The 18,368-nt window shown below is 49.7% G+C and overlaps 8 protein-coding genes across 8 annotated transcripts; 3 read left to right on the forward strand and 5 right to left on the reverse strand.

Annotated features, from left to right (window-relative positions):
* Positions 1 to 180: 180 nt before the first annotated feature.
* Positions 181 to 2,385, reverse strand: TrAFT101_002219 (uncharacterized protein). Its single transcript, XM_024906462.2, has 2 exons — positions 1,848 to 2,385; positions 181 to 1,653 (listed from the first exon to the last, which is right to left on the reverse strand). Exons 1-2 carry the CDS (start codon positions 1,879 to 1,881, stop codon positions 875 to 877), a joined length of 813 nt encoding a protein of 270 aa, XP_024763342.1. The 5' UTR covers positions 1,882 to 2,385; the 3' UTR covers positions 181 to 874.
* Positions 2,386 to 2,920: 535 nt separating this feature from the next.
* DPM1 (dolichol-P-mannose synthesis) lies at positions 2,921 to 4,305 on the forward strand. The gene is made up of 2 exons (XM_024907863.2): positions 2,921 to 3,426; positions 3,541 to 4,305. Exons 1-2 carry the CDS (start codon positions 3,314 to 3,316, stop codon positions 4,157 to 4,159), a joined length of 732 nt encoding a protein of 243 aa, XP_024763343.1. The 5' UTR covers positions 2,921 to 3,313; the 3' UTR covers positions 4,160 to 4,305.
* Positions 4,265 to 5,409, reverse strand: TrAFT101_002221 (uncharacterized protein). The gene is made up of 2 exons (XM_024909654.2): positions 5,123 to 5,409; positions 4,265 to 5,059 (listed from the first exon to the last, which is right to left on the reverse strand). The coding sequence occupies exons 1-2, from the start codon at positions 5,286 to 5,288 to the stop codon at positions 4,407 to 4,409; spliced, it is 819 nt and encodes a 272-aa protein (XP_024763344.2). The 5' UTR covers positions 5,289 to 5,409; the 3' UTR covers positions 4,265 to 4,406.
* A 271-nt stretch (positions 5,410 to 5,680) lies between these two features.
* On the reverse strand, positions 5,681 to 7,433 carry TrAFT101_002222 (uncharacterized protein). The gene is made up of 4 exons (XM_024902424.2): positions 7,346 to 7,433; positions 7,158 to 7,203; positions 6,076 to 7,093; positions 5,681 to 6,019 (listed from the first exon to the last, which is right to left on the reverse strand). The coding sequence occupies exons 1-4, from the start codon at positions 7,413 to 7,415 to the stop codon at positions 5,828 to 5,830; spliced, it is 1,326 nt and encodes a 441-aa protein (XP_024763345.1). The 5' UTR covers positions 7,416 to 7,433; the 3' UTR covers positions 5,681 to 5,827.
* A 176-nt stretch (positions 7,434 to 7,609) lies between these two features.
* Positions 7,610 to 10,345, forward strand: TrAFT101_002223 (uncharacterized protein). Its single transcript, XM_024902425.2, has 2 exons — positions 7,610 to 9,191; positions 9,262 to 10,345. The coding sequence occupies exons 1-2, from the start codon at positions 8,009 to 8,011 to the stop codon at positions 10,245 to 10,247; spliced, it is 2,169 nt and encodes a 722-aa protein (XP_024763346.1). The 5' UTR covers positions 7,610 to 8,008; the 3' UTR covers positions 10,248 to 10,345.
* Positions 10,250 to 11,702, reverse strand: TrAFT101_002224 (uncharacterized protein). Its single transcript, XM_024906464.2, has 3 exons — positions 10,909 to 11,702; positions 10,569 to 10,799; positions 10,250 to 10,508 (listed from the first exon to the last, which is right to left on the reverse strand). The coding sequence occupies exons 1-3, from the start codon at positions 11,482 to 11,484 to the stop codon at positions 10,347 to 10,349; spliced, it is 969 nt and encodes a 322-aa protein (XP_024763347.1). The 5' UTR covers positions 11,485 to 11,702; the 3' UTR covers positions 10,250 to 10,346.
* A 506-nt stretch (positions 11,703 to 12,208) lies between these two features.
* Positions 12,209 to 12,952, reverse strand: TMA7 (Translation machinery-associated protein 7). The gene is made up of 3 exons (XM_024907864.2): positions 12,803 to 12,952; positions 12,627 to 12,716; positions 12,209 to 12,542 (listed from the first exon to the last, which is right to left on the reverse strand). The coding sequence occupies exons 1-3, from the start codon at positions 12,822 to 12,824 to the stop codon at positions 12,448 to 12,450; spliced, it is 207 nt and encodes a 68-aa protein (XP_024763348.1). The 5' UTR covers positions 12,825 to 12,952; the 3' UTR covers positions 12,209 to 12,447.
* TrAFT101_002226 (uncharacterized protein) lies at positions 12,848 to 16,536 on the forward strand. Its single transcript, XM_024909655.2, has 5 exons — positions 12,848 to 13,282; positions 13,355 to 14,126; positions 14,203 to 14,459; positions 14,508 to 15,778; positions 15,872 to 16,536. Exons 2-5 carry the CDS (start codon positions 13,411 to 13,413, stop codon positions 16,091 to 16,093), a joined length of 2,466 nt encoding a protein of 821 aa, XP_024763349.1. The 5' UTR covers positions 12,848 to 13,282; positions 13,355 to 13,410; the 3' UTR covers positions 16,094 to 16,536.
* The last annotated feature ends 1,832 nt before the right edge of the window (positions 16,537 to 18,368 follow it).

Here is an 18,368-nt window from a genome sequence, read left to right on the forward strand (position 1 = left end):
CTAACTACAAATGATATATATGTTCATTTACATGCGCTATTTGTAAATACGTCTTTAGCAAGACCAGCGTTTTCGCTGCATACATCTTTATGCTAGTAGAGCTCTTCTTGTTGATGGTAAGCATGTACAGACACTCTTCGCCTATCCACCCAAGGAGAGCTAGAAAAAAAGGGACAGGAAGACGAAAATACACACACAGCTTAGAATCAGATACTCATTAGTGCAATGACAATGCACGTAATAGTAATTACAGCTGTGTGTGCTAATGGCCTTGAGAAAGTTCGCTATTATTTCCCTACTTGGTGGCTACTGCTTTCGGCAAATTTCCTTTCTTCAGAATTGAGAGGATTTGCAATGGCCATAGTTTACTTTATCCATTATTTAATAGATTAACGTCAAATCATGCAACCTGGCGGATGAAGGATCGAGTAAAGCACACAAATCACATCCATGTTCCTATGCCATCTCAGAAATCTTCAAGTAGACCTGAATCGCTTACTATAAGTGCTAAAGCCCCGTATGTTATCAAGCTTCCCACTACTTACAACACGGATGCAAATACTAAAAATTGGAAAGCCAAACAGTTACATAAGGCATACCTAAGATTAGGAATAAGCCGTATCATGCCATACCATGGGCGAACATTTTAGTTAGCTTGGGACAAATATACAGCGACCACCCCATGAATAAAAAAAATTCAACACTATCATCAAGCAAGCAAGCGAACCATTTTTCGCCTTATCACCGGAGGCCTGGGTCCATTTTGGCACTAAAACAAGTGGCGTTAAGCATATATCAGAGAAAGAGAACCAAGGGAAGACAAAGGAGAGAGAGGAAAAAAAGGAACGTGAAGTCGTTGTTTCAGCCGTCACTTTCAGACCTCCACTGGCCCCTGACTCCGAGTCTTGCGCGCCGTCTTCCCCACTGCCGGAGGAGCTGTCTTCTTTTCCTTGTTGTTCTTCTTAGGACGACCCGGCTTCCTCGGAGCTCCGCCATTGGTGCTCGCCTCACCATTGTCAATCTTTGCTTTTTTATCTGCCGGCTCGCTCTCGTCAGAGTCCTCTTTCTCGGCAGCCGCTGATGAAGCAGCAGGAGCATCCGCTGGGACCTCGGCTAATTTGCGTTTCTCTCCAATGATTATCTCTGATACATCGGACTTGTCATCGTCATTGCCAGATTGAAGAGCGCCCGCCATCTCGGCCGTCTTCGACTCGCCATTTGGAGTCACAGGTTTATCAATAATGGAGTCAGGCCCAATATCGCTATTCGGGATAGACGCTGCAGGAGTCGGCAGCGGCTCTTGAACACTAGTGATTATCACGGGCTCTTCTTGTGGCTTTGGAGGCTCGTCTGTCTCCATGGGGATATTTAGCTCTGGCTTTGGTGATCCATTCACCGATTGGTTGACGGGTGTCTCAGGGACAGATTGGACCTCAACGGGTCGTGGAATTTGATGAGCCACTTTGAAAGCATCAACAATGTTGAAGGGCTCTGCCGGCTTCGCCACTTCAGGTGCTTTAGTCTCAGCAATGATCGGAGGCTCTTTGGCAGGTTCAGCTGGGGCTGGAGGATTCTCAGAGGCTTCTGGCTTGGCTGTCTCCAAAGTCGGAGCCCCAGCTTGGGCCTCGGGGGCTGTAGGCTCAGGCGCGCCAACTGTTGATGAAGCTGTTAGCAAGACTTCCGGCCGCTATACATTACAAAGCGGTGGCCATCACTCAGTCGCATGGCGGAAAGAAAGGGCATTTCCCCAGCAGGGAGGATCAATTGAGTTGAATTGAGAGTGCGTATAACAACATGCGACGCGGGTTACTCCCAATCGCATATACAGTGACATGACACAAGCGTACCTTTGTCAACAGCTGGAGCGATGCCGTCAGCCATGATGGAGAATATTTATGACGTAAGTATCAGATAGGCGTCGCGCGCCAATGATAGTGGGCTAAATGGAGATGCTTGGACACGGCGTAGATGAAGGTGGTCGGGGAGTTGCGCACTGCTTGCAAGGTGAAAATTGATGTCAGCAGAGGCGAGGGTGCGCTGGGAAGCAGGAGGATTGAAGGAAGAAGAGGTAGAGACGAGAATCCAGGACCAGCTTCACCGCAGGAAGTCAGTCCCGGTTCCACAGGTAGTCGATACTACTCTCGTACCATAATTCCGAGGTGAAGTCGCTCGCCCGCAAGTTTACCGTAGCGAGGAACCTTGCTGCGAGGCCATGGGCAGCAAGGAGACATGCCGGCGGCGCCGCCTGTGGGTATGGAAGCAGCGCTGATTTGCCTTTGCGCGGTCAGACAGCAAGCAGATTCGTCATTAACAAGCTCCACAGTGTTTGCGCTTGAGGCCGCAGAAGCTGCCAGGGACTGTGAGCATGACCAAGCAGACGCGGCGGCGAGACTGTGTGAATTGTCGCGATCGGGACAGTGGTTTGAACGAGCAACTCTTGCGGGGAAACCTGCAACCTTGGTCTGGAGGCGACGCCACCTCGAGCTTTCAGCTCCGTATTCGTCCAGTCACCAGTGCAGCCGTCAGTCTGGGCGGGGCTCCGGCCATGATGTACCAATGCAATGCACGTCTGTTTGGCTTTGAACAGGTACTTGTTGGACAGTGCCTGGAATGGAACATTAGAAGCCGGCAACTCTGCAGGGCAGCATGGATATCCCAGCATAGGCTGTCATGTGGCTAAAGAGAGCGGAGAGCCGATTGGAAGCTTGGCAGCAGCAGTCACCGAATTTTCCATGCTTGCAATTCTGACGAATGATGGATGGAACGATTCGCCTTGTCTAGAGCTCCCAATGGATAACGTCGGGCGCTTTGGCTTGCGGCATCGCAGCTTGTGTCTTGTGTGTAAACTTGTTGTTGCAGCGTCCAATACGGCACTGTCGCAACTTTATATCCCCCAGCCCTGCCAATCGTCAGCCCGTAGAAAAAAGTCAAAACACAGGAATTAGACCAAAGTTTTTTTGTCAGTCCGTGCAAATCACCTGTGCAAAGAATGAATGCGATGCATCAATATTCGATGCGTTATACCGCAATCATCAGCTTCTGCAGCATCGGAGAAAAAGATGAGCACGTTGAAGTGCTCGAGCTTCCTCCAGCGGGCAGTCGGCATCCATCCTCCAATTGCACTTTGCTTAGTCATCGCAGCCAGCGGCCCCCTGAACTGCCACTTTTCGGCCACCTGCCAGCTTCCAGAAGGACAGCTATCAAGCTGCAGCAGACGCGCGAAAACCCAACTTCAGCACACTCCTTTATCGCCAATTAACGCGTCTCTCTTTTCCTTCTTCTGGTTTTCTGTTCCCAGCACAAGGACGAAATCATGGCACCTGCAAAGATCACCAAGGACAAGTACTCGGTCATTCTGCCGACGTACAACGAGAGGAAAAACCTCCCCATCGTGGCATGGCTGCTGAATCGCACCTTTACAGAGAAGTAGGTGGTTCATCGCATCCTCGAACGCTCAAGCCACTCGTCCATACAAGAAAACCGGGAGGGAAGCATTGAAGTGAATATTTGCGCTGACAATTCTGCTTCTTCCTTTTGCAGCAACCTGGACTGGGAACTCATCATCGTTGACGACGGCTCTCCCGACGGCACCCAAGAAGTCGCCAACCAGCTCGTCAAGGCCTACGCTCCCCACGTCGTCCTCAAGACTCGTTCCGGAAAGCTGGGTCTCGGAACTGCCTACGTCCACGGCCTGCAATTCGTCACCGGCAACTTCGTCATCATCATGGACGCCGACTTCAGTCACCACCCCAAGTTCATCCCCGAGATGATTGCTCTGCAGCAGAAGGGCCACTACGACATCGTCACCGGCACCCGCTACGCTGGCAACGGCGGCGTCTTTGGCTGGGACCTCAAGCGCAAGTTTGTCAGCCGCGGCGCCAACTTGTTCGCCGATACCGTGCTGCGACCGGGCGTTAGCGACCTGACTGGTAGCTTCCGCTTATACAAGAAGAGTGTTCTGGAGAAGGTTATTTCAAGCACGGAGAGCAAGGGTTACACTTTCCAGATGGAGATGATGGTTCGTGCCAAGGCTATGGGATGCACCGTTGCCGAAGTGCCCATCTCTTTCGTGGACCGAGTGTACGGAGAGAGCAAGCTGGGCGGCGATGAAATTGTTGAATACGCCAAGGGTGTATTTTCTCTGTGGCTAAAGGTCTAAGGATTAAAAAAAACAAAGGACAGAAAGGAAGATGTATCATATGGATTGCTACGAGTTGGATGGGCCGGCGTTAATATCACTGAGAAGGGTAGTCCCGTTTCTAATTAATCAAATATACCATTGCCATTTTTTTGCAGAAATCAACGCTATATATGTCATAGCTACAGCTTGACCACACAACAACTATGCGACAAGGATCACTCATATTACATGTTCCTGCCTCCTGTCACCATAATCACCTGGCCTGTTACATACGAAAAGAGAGGGCTCGCCACAGCCAGAATAGAGCTTGCCGCTTCCGTTGCGGTCCCGGGCCGACCCAAAGGAATGTCTGAAGGGGGGCTGAGCCAGGCTTGCCTCTCCCTGGCACACCAAGGGCAATCTTCTCGCCGCCCGGCCCAACTACAAAGCCGCCGTCTTCCTTGGCGGCTGTGAGGCGAGTCTGGATGTATCCAAAAGCAACCGAGTTTGCCCTCACGCCAAACGCAGGGCCCCATTCCTTGGCAATCGTCTTTGTGAAGCCAATGAGGCCAGACTTTGCCAACGCATAGTTGATCTGGCCGGCATTTCCGTGCACGCCAGATGTAGAAGACACGGTGATGATGCTGCGCGGCTCGCCGTCCTTGACGCGGAAGTACGGCGCCGCCTCGCGCACCATGTTGAAGGGCGCCGTGCAGTGCAGGGCGATCATCGTCTCCCACTGCTTGTCCGTCATCTTGTGCACGACGCCGTCCCACGTGTACCCGGCGCCCATGACGAGGATGTGAATCTTGCCGTTGCCAAACTCCGCGGCTTTGGCGATGAGGGCCTTGATGTAGGCCGAGTCTAGGATGTCGCCGCTAAAGGAGATGGCCTGGCCGCCGTTTTTGCGGATGGACTCTGCGACCTCATCACCCTTTTCTGCAGTTTAGAGCAAATTAGGACAGAGAGTCATATTATACTTTTTTTGCATTTGTTACGTACTGGCGTCAATGTCTGCGACGACAACTTTGGCGCCTTCATTGGCAAAGAGGCGGGCTGTTTCGGCGCCGATGCCTTGGCCTGCGCCGGTGACGATGGCGGTTTGGTTGGCGAGGAGGCCCTTTGGGAAATTGAGGTGGCCGACGACCTGTGAGACTCTGTCCGCCATTGTTTCAAATGTGAGATGGTATATATATGAAGAAGGATTTAAAGACTCTTTATGAAGCGTCTTGAAGGGGTTTCAAGAAGAATTGTTGAGGCGGGATGAACTACTAAAGTACAGCTTAAAGTACCGAGGCTCAGCGGCTCGCGGCGTATAATGGAGCCCCGGTGTGGGGTATTGATATCCGGGGTATTCTCCCCTCGCTGGGTTTGGGATCGGTTCTACGATATCAGCCCCGGCTATTTATGTGAAATATTTAGAAGATTCACTGTAAAAGATATTCAAGATCGGTCAACTCCTCCATTACAGGAAATGAACCTGATACCTCGCCCTTTTTGTGAACTATTGGCGCTGCCGCCGTGCACGTCGACGAAAAGCTGTCTCTTATGTAGAAGAAACACCTGGTTAGATTGGTCACAATAGCTATGAGTTCGCTGGGATACAAATGCAGTTATTCTAATATGATATTCTAGTAAACACAAAGAGCGCAAAATATTCATTCCATCCAAGAGATATATCATGTATATGTGTAACGCGTTCATTATTCAGAGCTTGAAATCAGCATTCGTCTTCTCCCACCCAAATGGCGATTCCTCCATGTTAGCAACCTTCTCCGAAAGCCTTCCCTTTAATAACCGATTTCTTTCTGAGCATAATTCGTATGTTGTCGATAGATTAAATAACAAAGTATGCGACGATAAGCCTGAGTCAACCAATTTCTCCAGTATTGTACGCCCCTACAAGTCACATTAGCACGAGTGTTGTCCAAGCCAATAGTATTCACAAATCTCACCTCCTGAATCCGTCCAAGATAGATTAAACACACGGCCTGATTGACCCCAACCATCTCATCTACCGCCATAATGTCAAACTCTTGCCATTTCTGTAACGCCAGTTCATAATTCGAGTCTGCCATGTCACACAGAGCCAAGATAATCTTCTCGACGTTCTCGGTATCCTCAGAACACTGGCTCGCACACAACTTTGCATTCCGTGTGTCGCCGAGGTGTAACCAGAGAAGTGCCTTTGACAGAGCCAATTTGCCGTCGCCTCGATCTCTTAGACTCCCGAGATGGTGTGCCGCGCCGGAAAGATCGTCCATCTCAATCAGGGCCCCTGCTACTTTGATACCCAATTCATGGAGCCTTGACTTCCAGAGCTCTCTAGCAGAGTTATCATGTGCCAGAGACGCTTTCCTGATATTCTCTCTGGCTTCTCTGGCAAGATCATGGTAACTCATCACAGCTCGGCGAGGATCTCCAAATCCCAGTGCCTGCAGCCGTACATGTAGCACGCGCAGTTCCCACGGCGCAAGATGCTCATTTGTAATGTCATCTATATATCTCCGAGGATCATTCAAGTCTTCTAGCGCCTTGGCCTCCTGGGCTGCAAGTGACGTTGCGTCAATCAAAGTTAGACAGGCAAGCCGGGTATACAGAAGCCTGAAGATCCTATTGGCATCATGAGGATCGATGCTACTCCCGTTTATGACTGAGCCAGTCAATTCTTGGGCTGCCGCAATGGCCGCTGCCCTGAAGTGGCCTTTGGCTAGCAGTTGGTCTATCGGCACTTCTGGGCCAGGCTGCTTCTGTGAATTTCTAAATGCAGGGGGGATATTTTGCAAGTTTAGGGGATGGTAGATTTCAGGCTGCAAGAGAAACGCAAAGTCCTTTGGCCTCGCTTCTCCCAGTTGAGGAGTCGGAGATGGTGGAGCCTGTCGAGGATGTGCTGTGTTGGAGGGAGATCGTGCGGGCGACATGAGAGTCGGGCTTAGCTGAGAAGCAGAAGCCGCCGGAGATGTTAATAGCCCACTAACACTCAGTTAGACAGAGGTGTCAATCAAGTTTAGTGATATAAGTGTCCAATAAAACTAACTTATCGGCATCCAAAGGTCCTTTGGTGGATGATCTTGGTCTTGTTGCTATGTATAAATGTCAGCATGTGTGCGGCGTCCCATACCCGCAGTGCACATCGTGAGCAGCGATGGAGAATGGAGGGGCTGTTGTTTGTAAAGCGAAACATGTGTATTCGTCATCGAATTTGCGGACACCTGCTGCACATACCACGAGTAATAGACGCTTTATTTCTTCTATGGCCCTGATCTTGGGGCGGAGTACTCAGTAGATCGCTCATTATGTTCCAATTGAGCGTCGAATACACACTATGGAGTTGTCAGGTGTAGGGCCAGCGGCTTGAATATGAGAGGTGGCGGCGATATGGCTTTCGGTTAAATATCGGCTACTCGGGCGTTCTCAAAAGCTCAAGGGTAGCATCATCATTCATATTGCTTCGTCCAAGATGATTTAATAACAAAGAGTCGGAAGAAAACGCGCTCAGGAGATTCTTTGCAGCTCTGTTATGCCCAAGCTTATACCAAAAATCTTAATGGCCGCAATGGCTTGTGCTACATTTTAATGGTTTTTACTCTCAATTAAAATTCAGCGGTCCCGTTGTTGAAAAAAGATGGAAGCTACCAAGCAAGCCTATCTACCAGCTCATGCAAACTACCGTATACTATGAGCTAGACTCGGACTCTAAATCATAAGCCAAAAAGGTATTTTTCATTTTAAATTTTTTAAGTGAAACTATCGTGAACATCTCTGGTGTGAGGCTGGCTTTTCCATACCAGCTGCTACCACCAAAAGTATATTTTTTCGCACCTGAAGCCCCACCAGGTCGCGGTTCTCAGACTTCTAAACTCAACTTTTTCTCACACGCGACGCACTATGAGAACCAGAAGGTCGAATCGCACAAAACAATATACTCTTGACAAGTACGACTTTCTTAGCTCAGGAGACGAGAAAAGCCAGACTCAAAAGCGTCGCAAAACTGCCGATGAGAATGACGACAATTTCGAAGCGCCCGCGGAGGAGCGGAGCGCTGCAGAGGACGAGGACGAAGATGAGGATGAAGAGGATGTACAGATGAACGACAGCGCCAGCGAAGTCAATGTGAGAGAGAGACCTTCTCGCCAGCGCCCCAAGCAAACAAAACCCCCCAAGCTCTCCGATCCTGGTGAAATGAAAGTGACGGGATATCTGGACATTGAGCTCATCCCCCCAGAAGGCCAGCACAAGGGATATGTTGGGCCGTACGAGAGAGGGATGCGCGGCAAGGCTCTAGTGAGGACCTTGTATGGGCCCCGGCCCGAGCGCATAGAGATGGCTCACATGCTGCTGGAGCGATGGAGCGGATGGACGTTGTACCCGCCAAAGGTGCCGCAAGACGAAGATGAACCGACTGACAAGGGGTTTTGGATTCCGGGTGGCTTTGAGAAGGAGGCCCGTCTTGCCAAGCAATGGTATGAGCAAGTGAGCAAGGGCCTGCCACCTAATGAGGTGTGGTCAGAATTACCTCCCGAAGAGTCTGAAATGTACCGATTTCCGCAGTTGAGCATGCCTGTTTTGACAGGACCGCCTGAAACGCAGCAGGAAGTGCGAATGGAACCAGGAACCAGCTGCTCCCTATCACAAAGCAATATACCGTTTGATCAGGATGAGGATGATGAAAAGATAGAATGCGGATGGATGCTGGATGTTGGCGGCCTTGTCTTGGGCATGGATTGGGCGCCTCGGCGAGACAAGAACCCAAAACAGCTGCTTGCCCTGGCGATTATACCCCAATCCGACCAAGACTTCTACAATTACGAGGAAGAATCTGTGAGGCCCGGATTCCAGCAGCAGGGTATTATCCAGATTTGGGAGTTTAAGAGCACCAAGACAGATGAGGAATTCATTCGCACATCAAAAGAACCCGCTACACTGCGAAAGACTCTGTGCTTGGACTACGGAAGGGCTAGAAGGGTTAGATGGAGCCCGTCGTGCAATCACATTGCGGTCCTCTCGAGCGATGGAAATGTCTATGTTGCGGATGCTGGGGATCTTGACAGCGAAGAGGAGGGAGCCTACTGTAAGCTAATTGGATCATCCGCTCTTTGCCCTCTCCTCGTCATTTTTGTTTGATGCTAACGAAGCTGCAGACAAACTTCAGAAGCCGTTTGCAGTGCTCAACTTGATTGATGAGTACAGCATAAAAGCTACTGCAATAGCGTGGGTCAATTGCAATCGAATAGCCGTCGGCTACTCGGATGGGTCGATTGCTCTGTGGTCGGTATATCCTCAGCGTATCTTATCTAGGCACCCAGTCCATCACAGCGACATCATCGATATGGTGTCCGGATACCCAACATTACCAAATATCATCGCTTCAATCCCAGTGGGCGGCACTGCCAGAGTCATTGATCTCCAGGCCCCGAGCTACGAAACTACCGAAGCCCAAAGACCGCTGGTACATACACAACCAGGTCTCTTGGCATACAGTGATCATCTTCTTGGTTTCTTATCCATATATCCGTCTGCTAGTGCGCTAAATACCATTATTGGATTTTTGCATCATGCGCATTTCCCTGTCTGCCGGCGGGTGTTTACTGGGGATAGCTTTCTCACATGCCTAGCTGTCGGGCGACTTCACCCTTTTCTGCTCATCGGTGCAACAGATGGGTCTCTATGGTGTCTCAACGCACAAACCGAAGTTTTCAGCAACCGGCACGAATCAACGGACAAGGTACGAGTTTTCCAACATGAGCACCGGCCGGGATATCTGTTTCCTCCGGACTCACCAGCAGCGGTTCGGGGCGTCTGTCGTGTCTTGCATGGCTTTGCAGTAGACAAGAACAGAAACTCAAAACCAGAGGCAAAACCAAGCGCGAAGAAGGGCAAGAAATTACGGGCCAAGGAGCCTGCCGAGGGTGCAGGAGAGGAGGGCGAAGGCGAAGAGGACGATGACGAAGCTGGCGATTTGACTGACCCATTTCGCGCCACTCTACACGAAGCACTGACGAGAATCACTGCCATTGAGTGGAATCCTAACCAGGACCATGGATCTTGGGCGGCGGTAGCCATGGGTTCGGGACTTGTACGAGTAATTGATTTAGGGCTGGAGAAATACCCCGAGGGAACGGCGTAATTATCAAGTGGAATCTCGGCGCAAATGCCATGTCTATAAATATATGTGCCAGTAGTACTATGTTCCAAAACTTTCTTTACAAATTTTTTTCTCCTTCACCTACAAACACTGGGAACCCATGCCCGCGTGATGGTGATCAAACGCCTTTGCCATGCCGTAGAAGTGTGTTGCCGCCGCAAAGAGGACAAACATGTGGAATATCTGATGGGAGCTGCCCCAGATGTCAAAAGCTCCAGGATAGACTCTCTCAGGCCAGCGAGCCTATAAGATTGAAAAAGGTTAGAGACCGTAGCTGAATATGTAACGGGATGGGCAACAAACCGCATAAAGAACTGCGCCGAATATGTACAGGAGGCCCTGCAATACGACCCAGCTGAGGCTCATTTTATCTTCGAGAGCTTGGTAGCCAAATTTAAAGAAGCCGTGGCATATGGGGATGATGCCAGACAGGCCCAAGCTGATAAACATCATAGCACGATAGGGTCTCCAGGCAGGTGTCCTGAACTTGTCAACCCAAGAGACGGCCACGCATCCCATGCCTAGGATACATATCTGTGGTGGTTTTCATGTGTCAGAGATTACACATACAAATATCTTTCAGTTATAGTAAAATAGCACAGCACATCTACTTGGTCTGAATATTGTGCGAATGTCCACTCACCAGATACAGATATCCCGCCATCAGGATAGGATGGCAAAAGAAGCCATAGTACAGCGTTGGCACGTAGCTTCCCACGATCAGGGCCACGATGCCAGTGTAGTCTAGTTTATTTCCCCATCTGGAAACCTCCTGGCTATGGTCCGTCAAAGCATGATACGTTGCGCTCATGCCCAGACACACCACGGCACTGCCAAAGAAGCAGGCAAAGACCAGCACGTCTGACGAATTGGCCGTCTCATAGCGCGGATGAATCACAAGATACAGCCAGATCGCCGTGGCGATGGCTATGACGGCGCCGGCGAGATGCGACCAGATGTTGACGGACTCGTTGTGCAGGTAAAAGAGGGACCGGGCGGACTCGGTGTAGGATGGGCGGATGGGCCGGTAGCCGGAGAGGATGAAGGCGTTGTCACGGCGCCAGGCGGGGAGATCGTCCCAGAGCAGGAGGAGTTTCTGCTCGACTTTCTGCTCGGCGTGCTTGACGGCTGAGAGCAGGGAGTCGGAGAGGCGGCGCTTGCGGAGGGCGTCTGATGATGACGAGGATGAGGCGCCGTTGGTGGATTTGCCCGCCGCCATGGTGATTGTAATTTATTAACTTGTGTTGTCTTCTTTTGTTTTCTTTTTCTTATATAATTAGAAGAAGAAAATTGATTAATGTGAGAAACGTATTATGTTTCATTTGAAAAGAATCAATTTCACATTTTTATCATCTTGGCAAACGAAATGGAACGGAATTTTTCAGTGAGTTGTTGGGAGTCTTCATGCGGGCATGTCGCTCGAGATATTCGGGCCTGGGTGGACCTTTCGGCGGAATGGTTGGGGGCCTCGGTGCTGGCCGGAGACTGGCGCTGCATTTGATCGGAGACGATTGCACATGACAGGCCGTAGTTGGTAGCGCTAGATCGGCAGGCATTGGTCTTGGTATGGCTTCACTGTAAGTGGTAGAATACTGATATTAACTCGGATGCAGCATCCGGACTGTTTGTGTGATTAAGGGAAAAAAAAAAACAATGCAGATTGTGGCATTAATGTTTGTTCAAGTTTGTTCAAGAAACGAGGCTTGCTTGGGAGGCCTCTGCAAATTTCCTCTGCCAAGCTGAGCGATGTGCAAGATGCAGGCATATGCCGAGTAGACATAGAATTCAGTATTATATGGACAAAAGTCGACATCTCGTAGCCTCAAGCCTCAAGCCCAGCTGATCTTCATGTAGCATCACTTCTTTCTGTATTGTAGAATCGCTCCTTAAAGCGCCGCGCTTCTCGGCGCATCGCCAGAATAGACTCGAACGGCGCAAATCTTCGCAGATATCCAATCAGTGTATAAAAAGTATATATTTCCTAACGCCGGGTAACATTCCCTGCGGAAACTACAAATCTTATCCCTAAGAGCGGATGTGGCGTTTCCATGATCCAACAGTCGCTTCCATGTGAATAGTCATCTCCCACAGGCATCCGCTTGTAGCTTCCCATATTATCGCAAACGTCGCAGCAGGCTCATGTAAACGTTCCTCAATAACATATTGCTTCGTCGCCTTTCGTCTATTTCTTGCCGCTCTTCTTAATGCCCTGGGTGCCAGTGTTCAGAGGGCCTCTGCCGCCGGCCTTGGCAGCCAACTCCTTGCGCGCCTTCTCGTCTGCTAAGTGTCAGTCTGCGTTCTGCGCTTCCACGGGACATGGGGGATTTTTCGGTAGTCGGGCTACAGGAGGGGGAGCCGTACCAGCCCTCTTCTTCTCGAGGAAAGCCAAGTCGTCCTCGTCGAGGTCTTTGTTCTGCTTCTTCGGGGCCTTTAAGGGCTTGGCCTTGCCGCCTAGAAATTTCCATCGTCAGCAGCCATGGAGGGGCGGTTTGGTGGGGCGGAAATCAGCAGAACGAGAGAGAGGAAAATGAAATCACCTTCTCGGTTAGAACCACCCATTTTGACTTAATAGATATGATCACTGAGGAAAATGCGAGTCGGATTTGCAGAGAATCTCAGGCCGAGATGTTGGTTCTTTGAGGTGCGGGTGGCAGGTGGCAGATCGTCAGCCCCAGAAAAAAAAGGCCTCCAGAGGCCAGCCCAAAAGGTTGGGCGGTGAGACCGGCTGCAGGGATTACACTACTTACATAATCACGCTAGGCTGAATGATCCTTGCCGCTCTTCCTGTTATCTGAAACCCAACCGCCATTATCTCAAGACCGTCTCGCCATCGCTTCCCATCTCCAGTCGCCTAGCTGACTCGCCGCGTTTTTCTTTCTTTGTGCCTTGTCAGCTATTTCCTATCTAGTTGTTTGAATTTGGAGGCATAACTGAAACTACCGCAAAGCCTCCTAGAGCCATCGTGTGCCGCCACTATCTTGTGTCCAAGTTCTTGGGCGAGTCAAAACGCTGACCTGGTTGGACTCTTCGCCTGCCACGCGCTTGCTATCCTGATCAATTACTGACACATTCTCTGTTGATACTGAAAGGGAGCCCACAAGAGGTCCAGAGGAGAAAGAAAATCTCAGATAAGAAAGGCATCAAAATGACGTCCAGTTCCGATGAGGGTGAAATTCTTGAAGAGAGAGCTGGAGATTTGAAGGCAACTTCACTGTCGCACGCGGAGAGAAACGGTGTTGACCGTAAAGACAGACAGCGGAATAGAAACCCCTCGCCCGATCTCGATACGACATCAAAGTACAACAACTCGTCTCGACGAAGCCGCTCGCCGCGAGGATTCAAGCGCGCGCGCGATGATAGGGATCGCCTCCCTCCCTCCAAAGCCCGAGATCAAGACGCTCGCCATGATCGCGGTGCTTACGACGACCATCGAAGGGATGAATACAAAAGATCCCGCGTTGCATATGACGATCTCGACCGGCCTGCATCACGTATTGCGAACCAGGGTTATGACTGGCGTAGTCGTAGGGACCGAGAGCGCGATCGAAGCCGCGAACGGGATCGATACCATCGCGACCGAGATCGATATTCTGAACGATCGCCTCGGCCACGGAGCCCGTCGCCTCACCAGTACCGCCGCGGAGACAAGCGAAGCGGGGATCGATTTGTCCGAGAAGGCTACTCTGACCGACACGATTCACGGACACTGCGATATGATGATGCTGATGTGAGCACTCGGGGCAACAATTCTGCAGCTAGGAAAGCCTCCGCAGGGGATACAAACCAGGCACTGGAAGATGATGCTAAAACTCAGAAGGAAACGACTCAAAACGACGGTTCTGTGTCTGCCGCTATCTCAAGGTGAGCTGAATGCCCCCCTTTTTCTCCCCTTCCTGGCGCAAAATTTAGACGACAAGACAAGCTGATGCAAGAATAGGGAGGTTTCGATGCCGGATGAACCCGAGGTAGACTACGATGAAGCCGAAGAATTCGATGAAGAGGCAGAAATCGAACGCCGCCGCAAAAGACGTGGTGAGCTTTTAGCAAAATCCAGTTCTGCAACGCCTCTCCTTCTTCATGCTGTCGGAGCTGCCACTTCTAAAGCTCAAGCATTGTCACCCGCATCTTTGCAATCGGATACACCGCTTCAGTCTCAGCGTTCAGACAGCAAAATGTCCCAGTCTCCAGGTTCAAGTATGTACCATGTTAAACATGATTCCTTAACAGTGACTAACTGGTCAGATTTTCCGTCGCCTCGATCGCCCATGTCGCATGACGCGCCCTCTCCTGGAGGCATCGATCTCTTCGACGACAAAGATCTCATGAATTCTCATGGGGCAGTTAAAGCTAACGATGAGGACGGCCCTTCTGCTGCCGATTACGACCCTACTGTCGACATGAGGGAAGATGAGCGCCGACATGAACTGCGTCATGGACAAGTCGTCATCCACGGCGAACCTGAGCCTGTAGCCGTGCTCAAGCAGAACCCTGTAAACGAAGCGCCCAGTGCGACTCCACAAAAACCATCTGCAGGCGAGGGAGACGATGATGACGATTTTGACATGTTTGCGGAAGATTTTGACGAGGAAAAGTATGCTAGCAAGGCCCAGGCGAACGAGACGGCAGCACCTGCTGAAGCCAACGATGCCGCAGAGGCCGCTGATAAGGGAGGCATTCTCGAAGGTGACGACAAGGATGGCTATTACAAGATCCGTATCGGTGAAATTCTCAAAGGCCGTTATCAGATCCAGGCTACACTCGGCAGGGGTATGTTCTCGGGAGTTGCTCGTGCAGTTGACATCACTACCAAGCAGCTCGTCGCTATCAAGATGATGCGAAATAACGACGCCCTTCGCAAGGGAGGCTATACAGAAATTGCTATTCTTCAAAAGCTCAACGAAGCGGATCCCGAAAACCGACGGCACATTGTCAAGTTTGAACATTCTTTCGACCATCGAGGCCATCTATGTTTGGCTTTTGAGAATCTTAGCATGAACTTGCGTGAAGTTTTGCGCAAGTTTGGCAATAACGTAGGCATCAACCTGAAAGCAACAAAAGCATACGCATACCAGATCTTTGTCGCCCTGGCCCACATGCGCAAATGCAGCATCATCCACGCCGATTTGAAGCCTGACAATATTTTGGTCAACGAGACTCGAAACATCCTCAAGATATGCGATCTTGGAACAGCTATTGATCGTTCCGATGCCGCGACCGCACATACTGAGATTACGCCATACCTCGTAAGCCGCTTCTACAGAGCCCCTGAAATCATCCTAGGAATGCCTTACGACTATGGAGTGGATATGTGGTCTATAGGCTGCACTCTGTACGAACTCTACACGGGCAAGATCTTGTTCACGGGAGACAGCAATAATCAGATGCTTAAGACTATCATGGAGATTCGTGGCAGAATAACGCCAAAGCTATATAAACGTGGTCAATTATCAAGTGTCCATTTTGACGACCAGGGACAGTTTATCAGCATTGAGCGCGACAAAGTACTTGGCAAGGTATGTATACTAAACCTCGGCCTGTGGCTTCCTTTGGGCCAAGATTCTTTCCTTTGTTGTTATGAGACTAGGGCTAACGTATTACACTTATAGACGGCGCTGCGACCATTAAACATTGTCAAGCCGACACGGGACCTGCGTACGCGACTTTTGGCTGCTTCAAGCGGTATGAACGATGCTGAAAGCAGAGAGCTCAATCACTTCATCGACTTGTTGGATCACTGCTTAGCTTTGAATCCTGACAAGCGATTGAAGCCAGCTGATGCGCTCAAACATCCATTCTTCGTCGCTCGATCCGGAGTACCCCGGCGATAGGGCTACTGGGTATAGACGTTGATTGCAGAATATAAGAGGAATGAGATTTCACTACATACAGATCCAAGGATTTTCCCAACTTGCTTTGTTTTCTTGTTCAATTGGCTCCTATTATGGTGGTTTGTTTATGTTACAATTCTGTTCCTTGACGAGAAAAGATACCTTTGCTCACGCTATACAAAAGGCTTGGGGCTCCTACGGACGTAGGAGTGTTTTGAATTGCTTATCACTATGAAACTTCTATATCCTAGACGAGACGCCTATGGCCTTGCAGATATACAGGTGTATCGCTTATATCTCCGTAAGGTCAAGGCATATATATGAGACACTCTGTGCGCATTGCTACTGTATACACGTTTCGTCTCTGATTACTCTCTAGATAGCTCAGTGTAATACCTCATATATCATGCTATGATTAATATTATAAGAAGATATCACATGCGAATCATGCCTGGAGCTAGACTGGCATACAATCTAAGCCTCTAGCACCACAAGAATTGGACACGTCTACAAAAAAAGCGAGTAGCAAAGGCGTTCTCACACACACGCTCACTCATGTCCCCTGTAAGACTATGCGGTGTCATGCAATTACACGTGTACAGGCTATGTTTGTGCAACACGCCTCACAACTAGGCTTCCTACATGGCACGTTGGCCAACTTTTGCCGCATTCATGGGGGGGACTGAGAAATTTTCGTCCTTTTACCGTTCGGCAAATCTTGTGATGTGCGAGTAGTCAAGTTGTATTTAGGCGAGTTGGACAGCTGAGCGTGTTTTGTGTTTTTTAGCAAATAATTAGTAGCTGTTGTATGACGGCGGATGCGACTAAGCACTGTATCGACTGGAAAGACTAGGGTCGTAGGGAGCCAAGGGTGTTTGGGATTTGGGGATGCACGGACGTGGCAATATCCCGAGACGTAGGGTCTTGTCTTACAAGGTATGACGGATGTCGGGTCGGGTTGAGTGATCAATGAGGGATATTTGATGAGAGGATATGGGTGAAGGCGTATGGGCAAGGTTACTGGACTAGGCCTGTTTATGATGCCATGTGTAATGGAGAAATGGGATGGAAGACGTGGCGAATATAGATGATGCGCCGGATGGTATGTGAGAGGGTATTCTAATGGTACGAGGAGGATTGAAACTAACAAGGCTGCTCTGAGTGCACAGGGAGAAGGTGCAAGCGTGTGACATGAGATGTGATACTCGATGACACTAAGACAGGAGAAGAGCTTAGGACGATAGCACAGAGGAAGAGATGCGAGACTAAAAATGATGTGCGGGATGGTGATTTTGGTGTTGATGGGGGAGTAGACCTAGAAAAGATGATCAAGGCTAGAAGCAAGACATTTTTGGGTTGATTTGCGATTTTGTCGTCTAGAGAAGAATAAAACTTGGAATTGTTGTTCATGATACAACTCTTCGTCATCGATTAGATGAAGAGTGTGCTTAACTTTACTTAGTTGATGTCATAAAGCGGCGCTAATCTTTCTCCTTTAGCGGCTGAATTGGGCGTGATGCGAAGGAGGAGCTAGCTAGAGCTTTGTTTTGAGCTTGTTTTTTCTTGGCATAACTAGCTGTTTGGTGGACATCAGAAGGACTAATCAGGCAGGAGGCTATTGAGTCTTTTTGCCGGGAGTGTTGCCGTTCTGTTCTCGGCATGCTGGGGTTTTCAGACTATCTAGCTAGTGGTGGAGTATGTTGGTCTTACCCTTCTCTCTGTCGTTCCTGTGATGGATGTATGATCTAATCAGCTAAATTGAAGAAAATATGGCTAGTTAGGTTGATCTTGGATTTGCTTCGGCGAGTGGGAAAGGGGGGGGCGGTGGAGAGTGGGAGTGGTATGGATTGAGGTCCGAGAAATTGCTTGTAAGCATAGAGTTGAAGCAAAGATGTTTGCAGCCTTACATTCGGCAGACTTGGCAATTAAGCCTAAAGACGCTTAAGTCCCTCTACCGAAATATTATTAGTACTTTTCTAGCATGTTTAATTTGGGCAGAGTGTTTGGTAGTTGATAGTCCATCGCGAGGCGAATCAAACCCCTTGAATACTATGCGTTTTTAGGGAACATATTAGCCATGAAACGATTCCAAGAGAGCCAAAAGACGCAGGCCAATTAGGGGGTGCCTGTAAGTTACCTCCTCAGTTTCTCTCGTACGAATTCATGCAGCGTACAGAGTCAGAGATAAAGTAGATTCAGTTATCGCCAAGAACGCCACAGGGATGGCATCTACATACAGTATGGAAGAGATAGGAGAGTGGCCAAGCAAGATGTA

Source organism: Trichoderma asperellum, chromosome 1 (genome assembly GCF_020647865.1).
Source record: "Trichoderma asperellum chromosome 1, complete sequence".
Taxonomy (NCBI): Eukaryota; Fungi; Ascomycota; class Sordariomycetes; order Hypocreales; family Hypocreaceae; genus Trichoderma; species Trichoderma asperellum.